Below are 18,484 nucleotides of genomic sequence, written 5' to 3'. Positions count from 1 at the left end.
GCACAGCATTCAGTTCATGAGGCCTCTTCTGACTGGCAGCTAGGGGCACAACAACAACAAAAACAAACATGCAAACAAAAACCAAGACAAGCGACAACCTACGTCTCTATGGATACGCCTCAGAACAAACCAATAACATTCGGCCCACACAAGCAATCAAATCAACAACAACAAACACAACAGCAGCTGCACATTTTCTCACTCAGGCCCACAGCTACACTGCATATGATCCATGCTCAGGAAGGAAGGAAGGAAGGAAGGAAGGAAGGAAGGAAGGAAGGAAGGAAGGAAGGAAGGAAGGAAGGAAGGAAGGAAGGAAGGAAGGAAGGAAGGAAGGAAGGAAGGAAGGAAGGAGGAAGGAATTGATTTTCTTTATAACCATTCGCTGACTTAAAAAACTCAACACTCTTTTCCCTCATTAGATTTATGTGTTCTATAATCTTTCCCATGTTGATGTAGAATATAGGCAATATTGCCTCTTGTCCTATGGATAACTGCTTGTATATTCCTAAACACTCTGATCAACTAAACATGATATTTTAACAAAAAATGCTTCAGTTAGACGTTGTTATTAAGAACTTCTAGTGGTGCCAATAATAGTTGCACATTGTTTCACAACAAATAATTATTTATTATTTTATATTTCTCAAAGTACATTTAATACAATTGCAGAATGGATTGATCACATTTTTTCCAATGTGACGAATGAATGACAAAAAGTAGATTTATTTTTCTTCACTTTCTTCAACTCTTCGCTAAGAGCTGTCAATAATTATGGAGTTGATAGTATGTGATGTCAAACCATCAGTGTGTGTTCAGTAAAATATCAATGGATATATAATTTATTTTGACAAATAAAAGTAAATTGTAAACAAAAGTAATTTCCATGCCAACAGTTTTTGAAGGCTGCTGAGCTGTAACCACTAAAGCATGGACCAAATACTTATTTGCTTATGCAGAGTTAATCACCAACTTTACAGCAACTATTCTCTTGACATAAAGAACTACTATCTAATCTCATCTGTAAAGGCTTCTGACAGCTGAAGCTTGTACTACATTGCATGTTCGTTTCCACTCGCCAGGGCGACATCTCAACAGATCTCGCCGTCAGCGATGGCATCCCAGTCAGTTAGTCAAGCTCCAGTCTACTCTCTCATCCTGACCACAGTATAAACCAACTAGGAGAAATCAAATCAGCACACACAAATTACACTATTTTTAACCAGTAAAGACATAGCTTTGAAAACAGACAAGTAGGTAGGCGTTTCTATTCTATTGTATTCTATTCATTTTGCAAGTTGTCAATGCTTAAGTCGATAGAAGCTAAATATAAATCAATATCGAGCCGTATTGATCGGCGGGGGAGGAGCCTGCAGGCCTTGTGGCAGGGTTCTGATCAATAACTGGGGTTCAACTTTCAGCTCCACTTGTAACACGTCCCCCTACGCACATGAGGAAGAGGAGGAAGAGGAAGGCATCATCACTCAGACCTTCCTCTCTCTCCTCCACATCAAGTTTTCAGTAGCTCTCGATCATTCACCACCCGCCCCAAATAGATTTATGGCAAATGATTGCCATTCCCCCCCCCACCCCCCCTCCCCCCCTCCCACATAACTTGATGAGCCCTCCCAGAGTAGCACCCCACCGTTTGTGAACCACCGTCTTAGAGACATCAGTTGAACCGGAGAATGAGTTCTAGTCAATGTGCTTCAATAAGGCTGAAGGTAACTCAGAACATCCGTGGGACTAACCTACACCACTGTCTGCCAAGCGTGTCAGAGCCATTTCTGTGTGTGTGTGGGTGTGTGTGCGCTGTATGCGAGTGTGTGTGTGTGAACTGACTGTTGATGTGGTCGATGTAGTAGGTGCCAATCTGAGGATCGTATGATGCCTCCCATCCCCATGGCAACTCGTCTCCCACACAGTCCGCAAATGACAGGGGCTTGGTCAACCTGGGGGTAGGGATAGAGAGAGAGACAGAGCGAGAGGGAGGAACAGGACGTGCTCCGTGTTAGCTTTATGATACACAAAAAACGCAATCATTCAAACCCTTACATATTTGTCTTCCATTCCCAAACACACACAAGTAAACACACACAGACTAACACACAAACACACAGACACACACAGCTCCTCCTAATGGGGACGCAGCTCTGGTAGGTATGTTGTGGTGGCACAGACCCTCTGTCCTGCACAGACTCTCTGTCCTGCACAGACTCTCTGTCCTGCACAGACTCTCTGTCCTGCACAGACTCTCTGTCCTGCACAGACTCTCTGTCCTGCACAGACCCTGTCTCCTGCACAGACTCTCTGTCCTGCACAGACTCTCTGTCCTGCACGGGGACTCTGTCCTGCACGGGGACTCTGTCCTGCACGGGGACTCTGTCCTGCACGGGGACTCTGTCCTGCACGGGGACTCTGTCCTGCACGGGGACTCTGTCCTGCACGGGGACTCTCTGTCCTGCACGGAGACTCTCTGTCCTGCACGGACTCTCTGTCCTGCACGGACTCTCTGTCCTGCACGGACTCTCTGTCCTGCACGGACTCTCTGTCCTGCACGGACTATCTGTCCTGCACGGACTCTCTGTCCTGCACGGACTCTCTGTCCTGCACGGACTCTCTGTCCTGCACGGACTCTCTGTCCTGCACAGACTCTGTCCTGCACAGACTCTCTGTCCTGCACAGACTCTGTCCTGCCACCTCAGGTTAAACATTAGCCAGAGGTAGAGCTGCTATGGCAGGAATGTTCAACCAGCCAGGAATGAAGCTAGACCTCCAACACTGGCCTTCCACTCTCCCTCGTTCTCTCTCTCTCTCTCTCTCTTTCCCCCCCTTCTCTCTTTCCATATCCCTCTTTCTCCTCCTTTCACTGTGTCCCTTTCTGTCTCTCTTTCTCAAAGAGGTCAGTGAGCAGCTGAGTGTCACATGTCAATATGTCCACAGTTAATGACGACACACTGGCTTGTCTCTTTTCTTCCAACAACTCACTTACTATGTGTGTGTGTGTGTGTGTGTGTGTGTTAGCAGGAGATCCATTAATAGTGGAGACTTTAAGTTCAGACAACCCTAACAAGCTTCCTGCCATAGTGTACTATCTACAGTCAGCACACAAACACACCAAAATAAAAACCTGTGTGTCTTCCTCCATCACCATGGTGATGCAATCAGTGTTCGAACACAAACAGATGACACCTGTCTGTCTGGATCTCTAATGGTACCCCACACACACACACAACACACACAAAGGGCTGACACCTGTCTAGTCCTCTATGGTGAGATAAGGCTGAGCCTTTATCGAGAAAAGGCAATTGTTACCTTTCTCTTTTCACCAGATACAACTCCTCAGTCAATCTGTCAGTTTGTGTGTGTGTGTGTGTGTGAGAGCGAGGGTGCATGCAAGAAAGAATGTGCATGTGTGTGTGTGTGAGAGAGAGTGCATGTGAATGTGAATGCGGGAGGGAAGGTGTGTGTGTGTGTGAAAGAGAGAGTGTGTGTGTGTGTGTGTGAGACAGATAAGAGCCAGGGACACAGTAGAAGGCTGGGACAGGACAGGAGAGCTCCATTAGAACAGGCATGTATCTCACTGCAGTTCAGACCAGACAGAACAGACAGGGGCCTGCATGGGCTGAAACCCCTCCACAGATGGAACGGTTCAGACCTCATGAACACGATGCCACCAACAACCTGGGCTCAATTCCCCATTTCTCTCTACTCCAAGATCTCGTTGAGTTTCGAAGAGGATGATGATGATACAGTATAGAAGCGGACTGCTCTGAAGGGACATGCTCTCGACCACGCCTGCCCATCCACAAAACGAAGGCGGACATGTTTGCCGGTTACCGTGACAACCACAGTCTTTGTCGTTGTCCCAGCTCCTTTCTCCTTCTCCCCTCTCTCCTCTATCCACTGTATTCTTTCCATATCCCCCCCCCCTCGCTTCCTTTCATCCCTCCTCCATCCCTCGGCCCTGTTTTTTCTTTCCATCCCCTCTTCTCCTCCCTTTCTTCCCGTCCTGCTCCCCCCCCATCCCTCTTTCCCCCTCCTCCTCATCCCTTTCTCATTGAGCCTCTGTCTGAGATGCCAGATCTATGAAAGGCCACGATTTACATCCCCTCTTTAATTCATCTCCTCCCTCCACTCCCTCCTTTTCCATACGGCTCCGACAAGACAACAACAGAAAGGAAGAGAAAAGAAAGGGAGACCGGTGGTGGGGCCATGCTTACAAATCTGGCCCAATTAGCTGGGTCAGGACCCCCCCTCTCTCTCTTTCTGTGTCTCCCTCCCTTTCCATCCCTCTTTTCCTACATCATCCTGTCTTCCACCTCCTCTCGCTCTCCCCTTTTCTCCCTCCATGTAAAAACTTGACAGCCAGAGAATGCTGGGTGGTTATGGGGGAAACCCTGGACTGGAATTCTGGAATTTTATCTCTGTCTGCCTGTCTCTTCCTCTGGAGAAATAACACTCTCTTGTGTGTGTGTGTTTGTGTGTGGAGGGGAGGGGGGGGGGGGGGGTTTAAAACAGGGGCTACTGGTCCCTGTGAAGGAAAGCCCATAAATTAGTCTGTGGTCAGGGGGAGAGAGAGAGAGAGAGAGAGAGAGAGAGAGAGAGAGAGAGAGAGAGAGAGAGAGAGAGAGAGAGAGAGAGAGAGAGAGAGAGAGAGAGAGAGAGAGAGAGAGAGAGAGAGAGAGAGAGAGAGAGAGAGAGAAAGAGAGAGAGAGAGGGGTGGGTGTGGTGGTGGTGGTGGGGGGTGCAGGAATGCAGAGCCCCTGTCAGTTCTCCCTCGCCAGCTCAGAGAGATTACAAATCATGTGTTCTCACTCCTATACAGACAGGGAGAAGAGGAGAAAGGGAGGGAGAGAGAAGGAGAGAGAATAAAGTCTGAGGAGAGAGAGAAGTCCAAGACACAGTAAGAGAGTTAGGAACACAGAAAGAGAGAAGGGGGGAGGAAGCAGGAATAGAGAGACAATCCATTCAAATGCTATAGCCTACCCATCTTATCTGGCCACTAACTGTCCAGCACAGGTCATGTTTTTCCAAAACATAACAAATGCGCCTCACTCCCCTCCTGCCTGAGCTTGTCAGTAAGCCAGACACATAACCACTTTATGGTTCTACCAGGTGCTATGCAAAGAAGATAAGCTGTTTCTCTCATCTCTTTACCGCACTGATTTTACAACCAGCAATAAAGATCCATTCATTGCTCTGTAGGCCAAATATGTTATAGATTTGATCATCACATAATTTACTGTTACAGTAACCGCACAGGAATAAGGCAAATACCGCTGGCTACGTTCCTGTCCGTGGGCGGAATAGATCAAAATGAACGCCGATATGGCGAAATATTACTGTCTGGGTCCAGAATAATTAAGGTATTTATCTTTGTTATGCCATAAACTCCTGACCTTATAATTTGGCATATCACCAGAAGAATGTGGGTGTTGTATATCAAGTTTGTGTCGAAAATGTAAAGAATTGTTGTTTAAAAGTTAACTACATCGTAGGCTAATTGTCTATCGACTCGGGTGATGTGCAATCAAGCCATTGAAACACCTGTTGTAGCATCCTTGATGGAGCTGACTTACTCGACTGTTGTGGAAGAAGTGAAAGGAATAACTTTTCGCAAACCTATACTGTATCTGCTTTTGAGGATGGACGGGTAGGGACATTCCTCTTATTTACTGTCTTGAAATAGTTAACATGAGCTTGCTTCAAGTTTCGAATTGCTGAATAAATCCATTCACACTGACCGGACCCCACCGCCCAACTAGCTAAGCTAGCTAGCACTAGCTAACTTTAGCCACTTCGCGGCTTTTTGAATTGTTTTGAAGTTGTGAGAGCAACTTCTAGTGCGAGTAGTTAACCGAAACTTGTTATAAATACGGGCAGTGTAACGTTGGCTACGCCAGTTAACTTTTGAGTACTCTAGTTAAAATATATACAGACATTTACTACTAGTGTACTGTACTCTGTAGCTGCCATTGTCTAAAGTTTGGTAGTGAATGTAGTGTGGTTTTGACCGTCTTGACGGCAGAACAGAAATTAGTATGGACAATCTGTACCGTAGGAGAGTTCCCTAACCATGAAGCATAGCTGTAATATAAACTTGGAGCCGAGTTTCCAGTGGCTGGTTAGGACTGGCATACCTGTCTCTTGGGTCAACCCAACTGGTCTGTTTTGTATTGTGGTCGATGAAGAACACTTTTCCGTCGTAGTCCCTCGCCTCTTCCCAACCCTCCGGTAACGGTAGCTGCCCGTTCCCTTTTCTAGGCATGGTCAGCTTCTAAACTTTCCGACATAACTACTATAAAAGCTTTAACGCGTAGCTACAAAACATTGAAAGTTAGTTTAGATCCATGTTTTGCTCTCCCGTGTCCACCATTTTGGTTTCCAATAGCCCCAGCCAGCAGACAGACTTGACTCCTCGTTCCCAGCCTACGGAGTATTAGAATATCATTAGCATAAACCTATTTGCATGCACATTCCTGAGTGAAACATTCCAGCCGATTAACCCTTGAAAACATCATCGTCGGCAAGTGCATCTTGTGGCAGACTGTTTGGCACGAGGTTGTCTTGTACACTATAAAAAAACAGGCCCCAGCAAAAAAACAAAACAAAAGAAATGTGCAATATAGACGCAGACAGCCGGATGATGCATAAATTACGACTGCTCAAATATAAAAATGGGTCTACTGGTTCAGAGTACAACAAAGTAGAGAAAAATACAGAACAAACCGTGCTATTCCATGTGAGTTAACGCTAATACTGTTGGATTGTGTAAAGGGACTAGGATTGTAAACAGTAATAATCAAGTTGTAGGCTATTGGAAGTCATAGTGAGTCAGTGACACGCTTGCATGTCCTGTCTTAAATAATCAGCCAAAAATAATGTAAATCTCAGATCAAAAGTTCGAGGTCATGGTAAGAAGGGGGTGAAAAGAAAGGATAAGACAGAAATTAAAAAAGGGAAAGAGGAAGGTATAGTGGCAAAAGATGTGGGAGAGAACAGAGAAAATCTGTTGAAATTCATTACGTATTTATGCTGACATGCCACAAGATGGTTAAATAAATCATTCACATCCCTGTTATCTCAAATCTATTTGTGTGGCTTCGAGACATTATCAACCTTTTCATCATACCCAATGAACTGGAAATATATTTTCTTAAACCACCCTGTCTACATCTTTCAGCCTTTTTACACCTTAAATTCTGTGTTGGATTTGATAAATTCATACTTCTGAATGTTTATCCCTTCTAAATTGGTGGAATAGCACACTTTATATTGGGCAATGTGCCCTATGTTTACTAGGGGAGAACCATTAATCCCATAATCTTTCAAGGCCGCACTCAGAACACAGAAGTACTGAAGAGTTTCCCTTGAAATCTGCAGATTGTGTTTTTTTCCTCCATATTGCGTTAATGTTATTGCGTTTCTTTGTGACCTTTTTTTTTTCTTTTTCAGTTGTATAGCGTTCAGCTGTGACAGTTGTGTGCAGAGGGCATTCTTTTGATGAGCTTGTCTCTGTTTAAAACAGCAAAATAAACCAGATGTATCATGAAACAACCCGTATGAGTAGATACATTTTTTGTATGTATTTTCTTTTTGTGGTGTTAGTGTGTCTCTATATCTAAGTGTGTGGGTGTGTATTCTTCAAGTAAAGTTCCAAATGGCTCTTGTTGCACAGCAACAGAGTTCCCCCTTCAGCCCTCTTATTAATATCACATTCCAATTCTGCCTTTTACAATTCTGGTTCTGAAAACGTGTTCATCATCAGCATTTATAACTCTTAAGTTCTGCCTGTCTGTGTTGCAGCTATGAAGGAGCACATGCCTTTCACGGAGCTTTCTGCTGTAGTTGTGGTTGAGGAGGGGTATGGCTCATCATTTCTTTACAGTCACTATGGCTCTGAGATGCCTTGCCTTGGATGTAATCCTCTGGTATTAACAAAATTGCTCATAATACACTCTCTCTCTCTCTCTCTCTCTCTCTCTCTCTCTCTCTCTCTCTCTCTCTCTCTCTCTCTCTCTCTCTCTCTCTCTCTCTCTCTCTGTGTCTCCATATTCCACCTTTTACTCTCTCTCTTTGTCGCTGTCTCTCACACACCAAATGCAGCATAGATGTATGCTGATGGGCTGCAACCATAATCCAAAACAAAGTAGCCAATCTGTATTTCCCAGGAGAGTTCGGCAAAAAGATAATCTCAGTTTTTTTTTTGTTGTGTTTGAACGGCTTTGTTTTTAGGTAGACTCGCCATTGCCACGTCGTGGTTGGTGAAAGAATTACCCTCTGGACTGTGTTCGTCTTACGTATCCGTATATGGGCTGCCACGGAACAACGTGACAGGTTTAGGCGCGGGAGAGACTTTCTAGCGTGTACTGAAGTGGTAGTTCTCCTTTTACTGCAAGATCAGAGCTGCTGACGTTTACCAAGAAAGACAACTTTTGCACGCTTTTGTTTTCCAAAGATGAGTCAAGAATTAAAGCTAGAGACCCCAGAAGAGTTGACCGGGTAATTCATACTCCCTCATGTTCGAGTTGTGTTTGGTAGCCTACTAGTAGCAACTTGTCTGACGTGCCACTGCTAGCCTTGCTAGTGTGCACTCACAAGACATTTAGCTATTTGCTAATTATTAGCCTATGCGGAAGTTCAGGGATGAGAGCAGTTTTGTACGTATTACAGTAGTGTAGTCAAATGTATGTATGACATTGTATCGCAGTAGTGTAGTCAAACAAGGCCCGTGTGACAGAGTTCTGTTTAAATGTGACAACTTGTTACAACTACACTATATCCTCGTTCTCATATTGTCTCCAGATCACAAGGCAGCGACAGAAAAGTGGGATGTTTGCAAAATGATCATGTTGTTACACCCAGGTAATGGGGCAGATGTTTTAATTGGTGTGTCTGTTTGAACCCTCATTGGGTTCATTGACTGAATGGAAAATTTGGCACAGTGCTAATATGGTTTCAGTAATGAGAAAGGCAACCATGCACCACACACCTTCCCTCTCTATCTCCCTCTTAACTTGCCTCTGTCAAACTCGAGCACCCTTTCATCCCCTCCTCCGTGACACAAACCTGGAGGGGCTCTCAGCACTTAGTGTAGCCTGGCGATGAGAACCGACCTGGGGCAGTCACCGTGGCCGTCTGCCCCTCTCCACCAAGGCTCCAAGGACCCACTCTGTCCTGCCTCTTCCCCCCAGGATCAGCCTCTGGCCTTGGACTGCCCTCATAGCTGAACCTGGGTGTCTCCTAAGCACCGCCAGCCTCCTTCACTCACAGATTAAACACTGTAGAAAACACACACACACACACACTCACTAATTGTTGCAGTGGGGTCTTTAGTCATGGCCCTATGTTAACTGCTGTGTGTTGCGGGGCTGTAGAGCAGTGTAGCTGGGATACCATTTATTTTCTATTGTGAATTGTGAGATGGACTTGGTTGTAATACATTTTTATCCAGTTCAGTAAAACATACACATGCACGGTGTTGGTTAATAGATATATATTTTTTTCATGTCAATGTTAATTAGTGCAAGTGTTTGTGCGATAGACTAATGCGTGCTGCAGAGGAGGGAGACTGGTGTTGGTCATGGTTTGGAATGGAAGTGAGAAAACAGGACGACGGCGGATATCGCTATTAAAAAAATACATAAAAAAAAACCTACGTAGTTAAGGCGGCAGGCGTGTGTTGCTTAGGTGGGCGCATTAACTGAAAAGTACTGTGGGAAACCCTGCACATGAGACTGATGAACACAAGTTCAAGGTTTCTTCCAGCCAACCTGCACCCGTTGTGTGTGTGTGTGTGTGTGTGGTGCCACCCCTAATGTCCCCAATCGACACTTCACTTTCAAGTTCGTCCCCTCGTCAGGTCTTGTGCCTCGGCAGGAGGTGTGTCATTAGCCGGGTCGAGACACGGGGGCGAGAACACACGCATACAGCGTTGTGGAGGAGTTCAAAGTGTCTGAAAGCCTGCTTTTTCTTTCTTCGTGGTGTGTACGTAGAGAGACTGAGGCTGTGCTGTCAAGGTCTTTTTCAGACATGTGGCTCTTGTTGCCTCTTTTTATCCTGTGTTGGGCCAGGTTGACTCTGGGTCATTTGTTTAAACTGCTCCATTATGAAACACACACACACATACACACACACACACACACACACACGCACTATGGCAATGAAGAAGAAGTTAATGACTGGAAGATAGGTTTTTAAAAAGATCTTGGGTAAACACAAGTTAATAGGTTGAAGACACAGAGGTTTTAAAGCTTGGCTGAATCGTGATTGTGTCATGTGATGAGTGTGTGTTCTTAGGCTGACTTTCTTGCACTGACAGTTTCCTCCTGAGTATCATGCTGACCCCATGACCTTAATACTGGTCAACCAACTACTCTAAACTCTCTCCTTTCCTCCTCCCCTTTTTACTTTGAACTCTTACACCTCTCCTCTACTCCCCTCTCATTTCATCTCCTCCCATCTCCTCTCCCAGGGTCCAGGTCCAGACCAGGAAGAGAGAAGACTACCTGGAGTGGCCTGAATATTTCATGGCTGTAGCCTTCCTCTCAGCTCAGAGAAGCAAAGACCCCAGTTCACAGGTGCCTGCTCACAACACCCCCCCACATGCTTGTACACACACGTACAATGATTGCATCACGTGTCATTGAAGTAACATGTTCACCCGCTCCCTCCTCCTAATCCTCAGGGTCCACAGATCTGCCTGATATTAAATATTAACCCTGCTGTCATCCTCTGATCAGGACCCCTACTTTCCTGACCAGGCCCCATATAAAACAACACACACTCACACACACACACACTCACACACTTATACCATCACATGAGTAGAAGGTGGGAAAGAGGAGTGATGGAGAAGTGAACCTGTTCTCTCCACCAGGTTGTGTGTGTGTGTGTGTGTGTACGAAGGGTGAAGTCTAGAGGACAGGGTAGCAGGGGGTCTGAGCTGGCCTAGCAATTCTCAACTGATCAAAGACGGATGTCCCGGGGAGGTGTGTGTGTGTGTGTACTGTGTGTGTGTGTGTGAGACACAGAGAGAAAGAAGCTGTATTATAATTTATCCATGTGAAGGACATGCTTAATTGTAGGTAACTGAAAGCAGATTGGTGCTTGTAAGATTCTATTTGCAGACATAAATACTTATACAAGTGTGTGTGTGTGTCTGTGTCTAATTAGGCCAGCTCAATATTCCTTCACAGCTGGATATCTCCATCAAGCTGTGACCCCCCCCCCTCAACCCCATCCAAGTGTGTGTGTGTGTGTGTGTGTGTGTGTGTCCGGGACCTTCTCCACCTCATTTTAAACTCCCATCCTCAGAGATCCCTTCCCAGCACTATTTCAGCTCATACCACTAATATCCAATCAGGCAGGCTCTCTCCTTCACCATTCTTTGTTCTGTCTCTCTTGTTGTCTCTCTCTGCAGGTGGGGGCCTGCATTGTGAACCAAGAGAACAAGATCGTTGGCATTGGTTACAACGGCATGCCCAACGGCTGTGACGACGACCTGTTGCCGTGGTCACGCTCGGCAACAGACAGGCTGGACACCAAGTACCCTTACGGTAATGCTACTTAACCTTCACTGTTACCAGTCAGCCAGCACACTCACCTGCAGGGGGCGCTCCACGCTCACACTTCCAACTCGACAGACTCATCTAGACTCTCTCTCTCTCTCTCTCTCTCTCTCTCTCTCTCTCTCTCACACACACACACACCTGCTGTCTCGCTCTAACTTCATATTTTAATGACTGCATTAGTTTGAACCCTCACCATGACCGTCTGATTTTCCTTGGATCCAGAATCAACAGCTGCTGTAGCCCTATCAAGAGTACACACACACACAATGCTCTGCTCTGCATTAAAACACACACAGCGTAGAATCAGACAGCGTAGACACACAATGCACAGACACACACTTGCATTGAGCGCAGCCTCACACACACACACACACACACACATACAGAGACTGACTGGTGAACAGTGAGGGGAACAGAGGGACAGTACGGAGCTGGCTTTGTGGAGGGCAGCAGATGTCAACGTGGTTGAATCCCTGGCTAGTCGTTCTGGCGTTGCCGCGGCGTTGCCGTGGCGTTGCAATGGCGAGGAGGGTGTTAAAGAGAGCACTGGTAACAAGATTTGTCAGCCAGGATCTTGACTGATCTTTTTCACAGTCCCCCCTCCCTGTGGGTGGGTGTCTGGATGTCCTTATCTCATCTCTAGAGAAGGTGAACAGAGTGCTGGCTAAAGGCCCGGTCCTCCCTTCCCCTCTCTCTCTCTCTCCCTCCCCTCTCTTTCTCCCTCCCTTCCCTCTCTTTCTTTCTCCCTCCCTTCCCTCTCTCTCTTTCTCCCTCCCTTCCCTCTCTTTCTTTCTCCCTCCCTTCCCTCTCTCTCTTTCTCCCTCCCTTCCCTCTCTTTCTTTCTTCCTCCCTTCCCCTCTCTCTCTCCCTCCCCTCTCTTTCTCTCCATCTCTCTGGTGTAGTTGGCAGCTCATGTCAGATGACTGTACAATCCTCAGGGAATTTGGAAGGGCATACGTCTACTTTTGGGTGACTGGATGTGCCAACTCTCCCTGTGTGTGTGAAGAGGTGTGCACTTGTTCCCTCATATTTGTGTAGCTGCTCTAATTGGCTGAAAAGGTTAAAGAGAAAATTAAACTAACCATCTGCAAGAGGAACGCACCCGACAGCACACATACAGACACAATCAAACACACATAGGAGGTAGGCATCAAGGCCAGGTCTGTGTGTAGTCGACACCAGGTGTTCAGTGTTCCATTGAGAAATGATCTGACGACCCAGAACCTACATAGAAGCCACATTCCTGTCCTACTCTCATCATCACGGTTCTACCTGAGAACACTTCAGAGCTCTGCACTCTGCTCTCCCTCCTCCACCGCTCTCCCTCCTTCACCTCTCTCCCTCCTTCACCTCTCTCCCTCCTCCTCTTCCTTCTCCACCTCTCTCCCTCCTTCACCTCTCTCCCTGTTCCTTCTCTCCCTCGTCCTTTCTCCTCCTCCACCTTTCCCTCTTCACTTCTCCTCCCCCCGTCTCTTCTCTGTGTTTCTTTCTCTTCCTCCACCTCTCCTCCTCCACCTCTCCTCCTCCACTTCCTTCAATTCCACTCCCTCCTCTTTCTCCCTCCTTTCCGGGTTACTATCTGCAAAAGTTAGTGGAATTTAACTTTAAATGACTCTGTCAAAGTCTGTGTGTGTGTATGAGTGGAGGTGGGTGGGCATGGGTCAGTGGTGTTTGTGCCAGGCAGGCAGGCTGGCAGGGATGGGCAGTGCCTGCTGTGGATATCATCATCTAACAACACTGATGGAGCAATTCATATCCCATAATTAGCCATGGGAGTGAGTAATTACACACGCACAGCATAGACACACAGACAGTAGTCACACGCACGCACACACGCAGCATAGAGACACAGTGTAGACACAGAAAACCTACACATGGGCATTCTTACACACGAGCGAGTAGGTGCATACACAAACACACATACACACACACACACACACTCACACTCCATAATTATCCATCTTATCATCTTATGTCTGCTGTAGTTGAGAGCAGGCATCTGTTCTGTCTCAGTGATGTTTACACAGAACAGGAGATCTCTGTGTGTGTGTGTGGCCTTATTTAACTTACCTTGTGTCTGTGTGTGTTGTGTAATTGTCTGTTTTGTGATTGCTGTAACAAAATGCATCCTCATTTTTGCCTCTGCCTCTCCTCCCCCTCCCCACTCCTCCCCCTCTCCTCTCCTCCCCCTCCCCACTCCTCCCCCTTCCCTCTCCTCCCCCTCCCCTCTCCTCCCCCTCCCCACTCCTCCCCCCTCTCCTCTCCTCCCCCTCCCCACTCCTCCCCCTCCCCTCTCCTCCCTCCTCTCCCAGTCTGCCATGCAGAGCTGAATGCCATCATGAATAAGAACTCAGCAGATGTGAAAGGCTGCTCCATGTATGTTGCTCTCTTCCCTTGCAACGAATGTGCTAAGCTCATCATACAAGCAGGTGAGAACACACACACACACACACACATTTACATTTACACTTGTACACTCACAAGCTTCTAAGCTTCTTCCCCCTAGATTACTGAAGGTCCTTTAATAGTGTTAGTGGTGAGTTTGAACATTGTGTGTGTGTGTGTGTGGGGTGAGGCAAACCCCCCACTGTGCATCTGGTCTCAGTGGGGGGTCGGACCCAGGCCCATCGTCACGCACGCACACGCGTGTACACAGCTTTCCTCCGACCTTCAAGACTACAGAGCATGTTTCCTTTTTAAAGAACGGTGACATTCATTCTGTTCCTGTCTCCCCTCTCTAACCCTCTCTCTTTCTCTCAGTTCTTTTCTCTCTGGCTCTCTCTCTCACTCCCCCGCACTCCAAAAACTTTTCCCGTTAACTTCCCACAATCCCCTGCTGTTCTCCTTAGGCGAGAGGCCTCCTGGAGTGCGGAGCCCAAATGAGATCGACTAGAATTTGCACGCACATACACACACACACACACCATTAGATCATCCTCAACACCCTCAATTTGACTTCGACTTGAACACATGCACTGACATAGTTTGTGCACACTCACACACTTGCGTGTGCACACACACACACACACACATTCTGTGTAACTCCTACACACTCTCTGATCACTAGGGGGGCTTACCAGGCTCTCTCCCCTCCTCTCTGTGCACAGTGGGGAGGATGCTGCTTCTCCAGGATCCTACTTCATTAGTACACACACACACACACACACACCACACCACACACACACACACACACACACCACACCACACACACACACACTCCTTCCTTACACTTTGAAGCGTTGAAAGAAGTAGCCAAGATAAGGCCGATTAGGCTTGCTGTTTCAGCACACACCTGTAACCTGTGTTGTGGTGATGTCACAACGTTCTCTTCTCACAACAAATGAAGAGCTTGGAAACTGCTAGATCTCTATTATCGACACTGGAGAGGCGGAGAGATAGACGGAAGGGGGGGAAGGAGGGAGAGATGAGGAGGAGGTATATTTCCCAAACTTTAGGGGGCGCTGTGGTCTTATCTAAAGATGTAACCTCTTCTCTCTCACCGCTCAATCCTTTTTTCCATTTCTCCCTCCCTACTCCCGATAATGCTCTCTGTCTCTCTTTGTCTCTCTCTCTGTCTCTCTCTCTCTGTCTCTCACCTTTTCCTCTCTCATCTGTCCTTGGTTTCTCCATCACACCAAACAATGTCTGCATGGGTTTTCAGTGTAAAACTGCTTACCTTTTTTTCTACACCTTCGTTTTCCCTACTCCCCCCTCTTCTCTCGGTCTCTCTCTCTCTCTCTCTCTCTCTCTCTCTCTCTCTCTCTCTCTCTCTCTCTCCTCTCTCTCTCTCTCTCTCTCTCTCTCTCTCTCTCTCTCTCTCTCTCTCTCTCTCTCTCTCTCCCCCTCTCTCCCCCTCTCTCTCTCTCCCCCCCCCCCCCCTCTCTCTCTCTCTCTCTCTCGGTCTCTCTCTCCCTCTCTCCTTCTCTCTCTCTGTTACTTTCTGCAGCCTGCCTTTACTGTCCCTCTGGTGAACACATACACACCCAGACACACCAGCTTTTACTGGGTAAACCGATTCTTTAGCTTGATATATCAAAGCTATGTGTTTACATAAGGCTGTACAAAAAGCATAGACATTTTACACGCGCACACACACACACACACGCACACGCACACACACACACACACACAGCAGAAAGTGCCCATCCCAGTGGGTTAGAGCCAGACCTGTACAGTGAAGTGCTGAGATGGTTGTATTGCTGCAGTATTGAATACACATTGTGTGCTCTTATTCGTAGTCTGCTGTACAAACACAACTCTACTGTTCTCTGACTAGTCCTGTGGCAGCTCACACCCACCTGCCGTGTGTGTGTGTGTGTGCACACGCGCAAGTGAGTCATGCTGGCATATATTTAGTGTTCCTGCCAGTACAGATAAAGACATATCAGACAGTAGGAGTGTACAGCCCAGAGTGGAATCTTTCTTCTTCTCTCTGTTGCCCTTTCTTTCTCTACCTCTATATCCCCCCTTCTTTCCATCGCTTCCAAAATGTCTCTTCCTCTACTTGTGTATGATAAGACCACCACCTGCTGTATATGACCTTCACTAAGCTACTGTGTGTGTGTGTGTGTGTGTGTGTTTGTAAACCACCGTTGAATGATAGTGCAGCAGATATCCCAATCAATCTGTTCTCTGTGGCCAAATCGCTTAAAGCCCCACCTGCCGGTCCTCAGTGTGTGTGTGTGTGTGTGTGTTGTGTTTTGGGGACCTCATGTTTTAAAGATGACATCCGGGGGTGGCAGACTTTTAGCTGTTGGTATTGGCTGGAGCTGCTGTTGTGATTCTCTCTCTCTCTCTCTCTCTCTCTCTCTCTCTCTCTCTCTCTCTCTCTCTCTCTCTCTCTCTCACACTCACTCACTCACTCACTCATTCTCTCACACACACACACACACATACATGCCACAGGGTGTGGTATAGGACCCCCTGCCTCCATCTCTGTGCAAGAGATGAAGAGGATGTAATCTGGCTCTCTCCCTTCTCCTCATTCTCTCTCCCTGCAGGTATAAGGGAGGTGATTTATCTATCAGATAAGTACCACGACAGCCCGGAGATGACAGCGTCCCGCCGCCTGCTGAACCTGGCCAACATTCTCCACAGGTGAGGTGAGGGGAGGAAACAGGGAGAGGGGAAGTTCTCAATCAATTATGGATGTAGCACAAGGCATGTCAATATGGATGAGAGAGTGAGAATGAGGGGTGGTGAGAATGACAAAGGTGGGAGATGGAGGATGGAGAGACCCAGAAAGAAGAGGGACAGAGAGAGAGAGAGGGAGGAGAGGTGAGCTAGATGACTTGATTATCCTCCTTTAGTCTTAACGCGTCGACAGGACCAAACCACCATGGGCTCAGGGGGGGGGTCCCCTCAGTGTGTTTGTGTCCACAGGGTTAGGCTGGGATCTAAGGGATGGGTGGAGAGCTGTAAACCTGAGCACTAATGACCAGTCCAGGGAGTGTGGGGTGGAGGGAAGGGGGAAAAGATTGAGAGAGGGATGTTTGGTGTCCAGGGACTGAGGAAGGAGTGCAGGAAGACGGCTGCTTGTTGGGTGGGATAGAAGCAGAAAGCAGAAGGTGGTTTGTCTGAACAGGCTGGAGAGGGACACAGTAGACTGTGTGTGTGTGTGTGTGTGTGTGTGTGTGTGTGTGTGTGTGCGTCTTTAAACAGCTCTCCTGGAATGCTTCTATTAAAAAGCAGCTTTTAGTGTGAATGGCTGTGATGGGTGACCTGCTGACTGGCTTCATCACAGGTGTGAACACAGAACCACACACACGCAAGGTGTTAAAAGCAACTCTGAAAGACTCCTTGGTCTGCCTCCAGTTGTTGGATAGAAGGACTAATGTCCACACACACACACCACTGTTACTCCCTGATGGATTCTTCTGTCTTCTCTTCATCCACCTCCGTCCCAATCGCTTTTTTTCAAAGCACTAAATCAAACGATGACCCTGAAAAGTGTGTTAGAAAAACTGGAAGTTAAAACTTGAACACAAAAAGATGACTTCCTCCCCTGGCCTTCTCCCTCCCCTCCCTCTATTTGTGTTCCAGGCAGTTCAAACCAAAGCGCAGCCAGATTGTCATTGATTTTAATACCATCAACCTCTCCAGCGTGAACACCACGGAATGAAAACACTCACCTTGGAGAGAGAGCGAGAGAGAGGGAGAGAGAGAGAGAGAGAGGGAGAGAGAACAAGGTAGGCACAGTGGGAGAGAGAGCGGGAGGGAGAAAGGAGAGAACAAAATGTGAAAAAAGACTCCAGTTGCTTTGAAGCTGTGCTGCTCCTGCTCATCTGCAGGAGATTCAAGGATACGTCTCCTTATTCTCTTGTTCTTTGGCGCAGTTGAAGACAAAGCCGTTTGGAAACACCTTCATTTCAAGTGGCCAAACAATGTCCTGGAACATGGAAATGTGCCTCTGTGATTTGTCCTCTCGTGTGCCTCATCAGCGTTGGTTAACTCACTCAAGGTCAAGGCGAGGGATCACTGTCGACCTGTCATTTCTAAATGTTCTAAGAGAGAGAGCGGAGGAACTGATACATGTTTTAGTTTCATATGCAATTATTGTTATTAACTTTTTACCTCTAAGGATCTTATAATGTTTTATTTTTTAAGTGGTTTTCTTTTGACCAGCTTTTTAAATGTTTGTTTTGAACATTGTATACATTTGGATTTGTATGGACGAATTAGCTGCAAAAAGTTTCATTTTCAATTTGTTAGTTTTTTATACTACAGAAAGCTAATGCAACTGAATATAAACACTATTTCATAGAAGTCTCCCATAAAAAGGAGGTTTATCTATATAATGTATCTGTTATAATGTTTGTCTGTGTCTTGTAGTGCTATCAAATTGCAGTGTTCCGTTTACGCACCAAATAAACTGGACCAAACTTATCTTTTCATCCCATGGATTTAAA

General features: G+C 46.7%; 2 protein-coding genes across 4 annotated transcripts in view; one reads left to right on the top strand and one right to left on the bottom strand.

Moving 5' to 3' along the window:
* LOC146236822 (protein WWC2-like) overlaps positions 1-6,747 on the bottom strand; it is a 19,552-nt gene extending 12,805 nt beyond the window's left edge. Inside the window, exons 1-2 of the mRNA XM_084687020.1 lie at positions 6,144-6,747; positions 1,843-1,952 (exon numbers count right to left, since the gene is read on the bottom strand). Coding sequence (XP_084543146.1) covers positions 1,843-1,952; positions 6,144-6,271 — 238 coding nt within the window. The 5' untranslated portion in view covers positions 6,272-6,747. The remainder of the gene's footprint in view (positions 1-1,842; positions 1,953-6,143) is intronic.
* On the top strand, positions 5,263-18,484 carry dctd (dCMP deaminase). 3 transcript variants are annotated; one of them, XM_084687023.1, is made up of 7 exons: positions 5,263-5,369; positions 10,478-10,583; positions 11,426-11,561; positions 13,889-14,005; positions 16,577-16,673; positions 17,619-17,764; positions 17,912-18,484. In XM_084687023.1, the coding sequence occupies exons 2-6, from the start codon at positions 10,533-10,535 to the stop codon at positions 17,695-17,697; spliced, it is 480 nt and encodes a 159-aa protein (XP_084543149.1). In that variant the 5' UTR covers positions 5,263-5,369; positions 10,478-10,532; the 3' UTR covers positions 17,698-17,764; positions 17,912-18,484. The 3 variants fall into 3 exon arrangements, with proteins under 3 accessions (XP_084543149.1, XP_084543147.1, XP_084543148.1); XM_084687021.1 differs by lacking the exon at positions 5,263-5,369 and adding an exon at positions 5,555-5,656; XM_084687022.1 differs by lacking the exon at positions 5,263-5,369 and adding an exon at positions 8,108-8,505.

Source organism: Hypomesus nipponensis, chromosome 22 (genome assembly GCF_054491055.1).
Source record: "Hypomesus nipponensis isolate SF chromosome 22, ASM5449105v1, whole genome shotgun sequence".
Classification (NCBI taxonomy): Eukaryota; Metazoa; Chordata; class Actinopteri; order Osmeriformes; family Osmeridae; genus Hypomesus; species Hypomesus nipponensis.
This window is presented reverse-complemented; position numbering and strand designations above follow the sequence as displayed.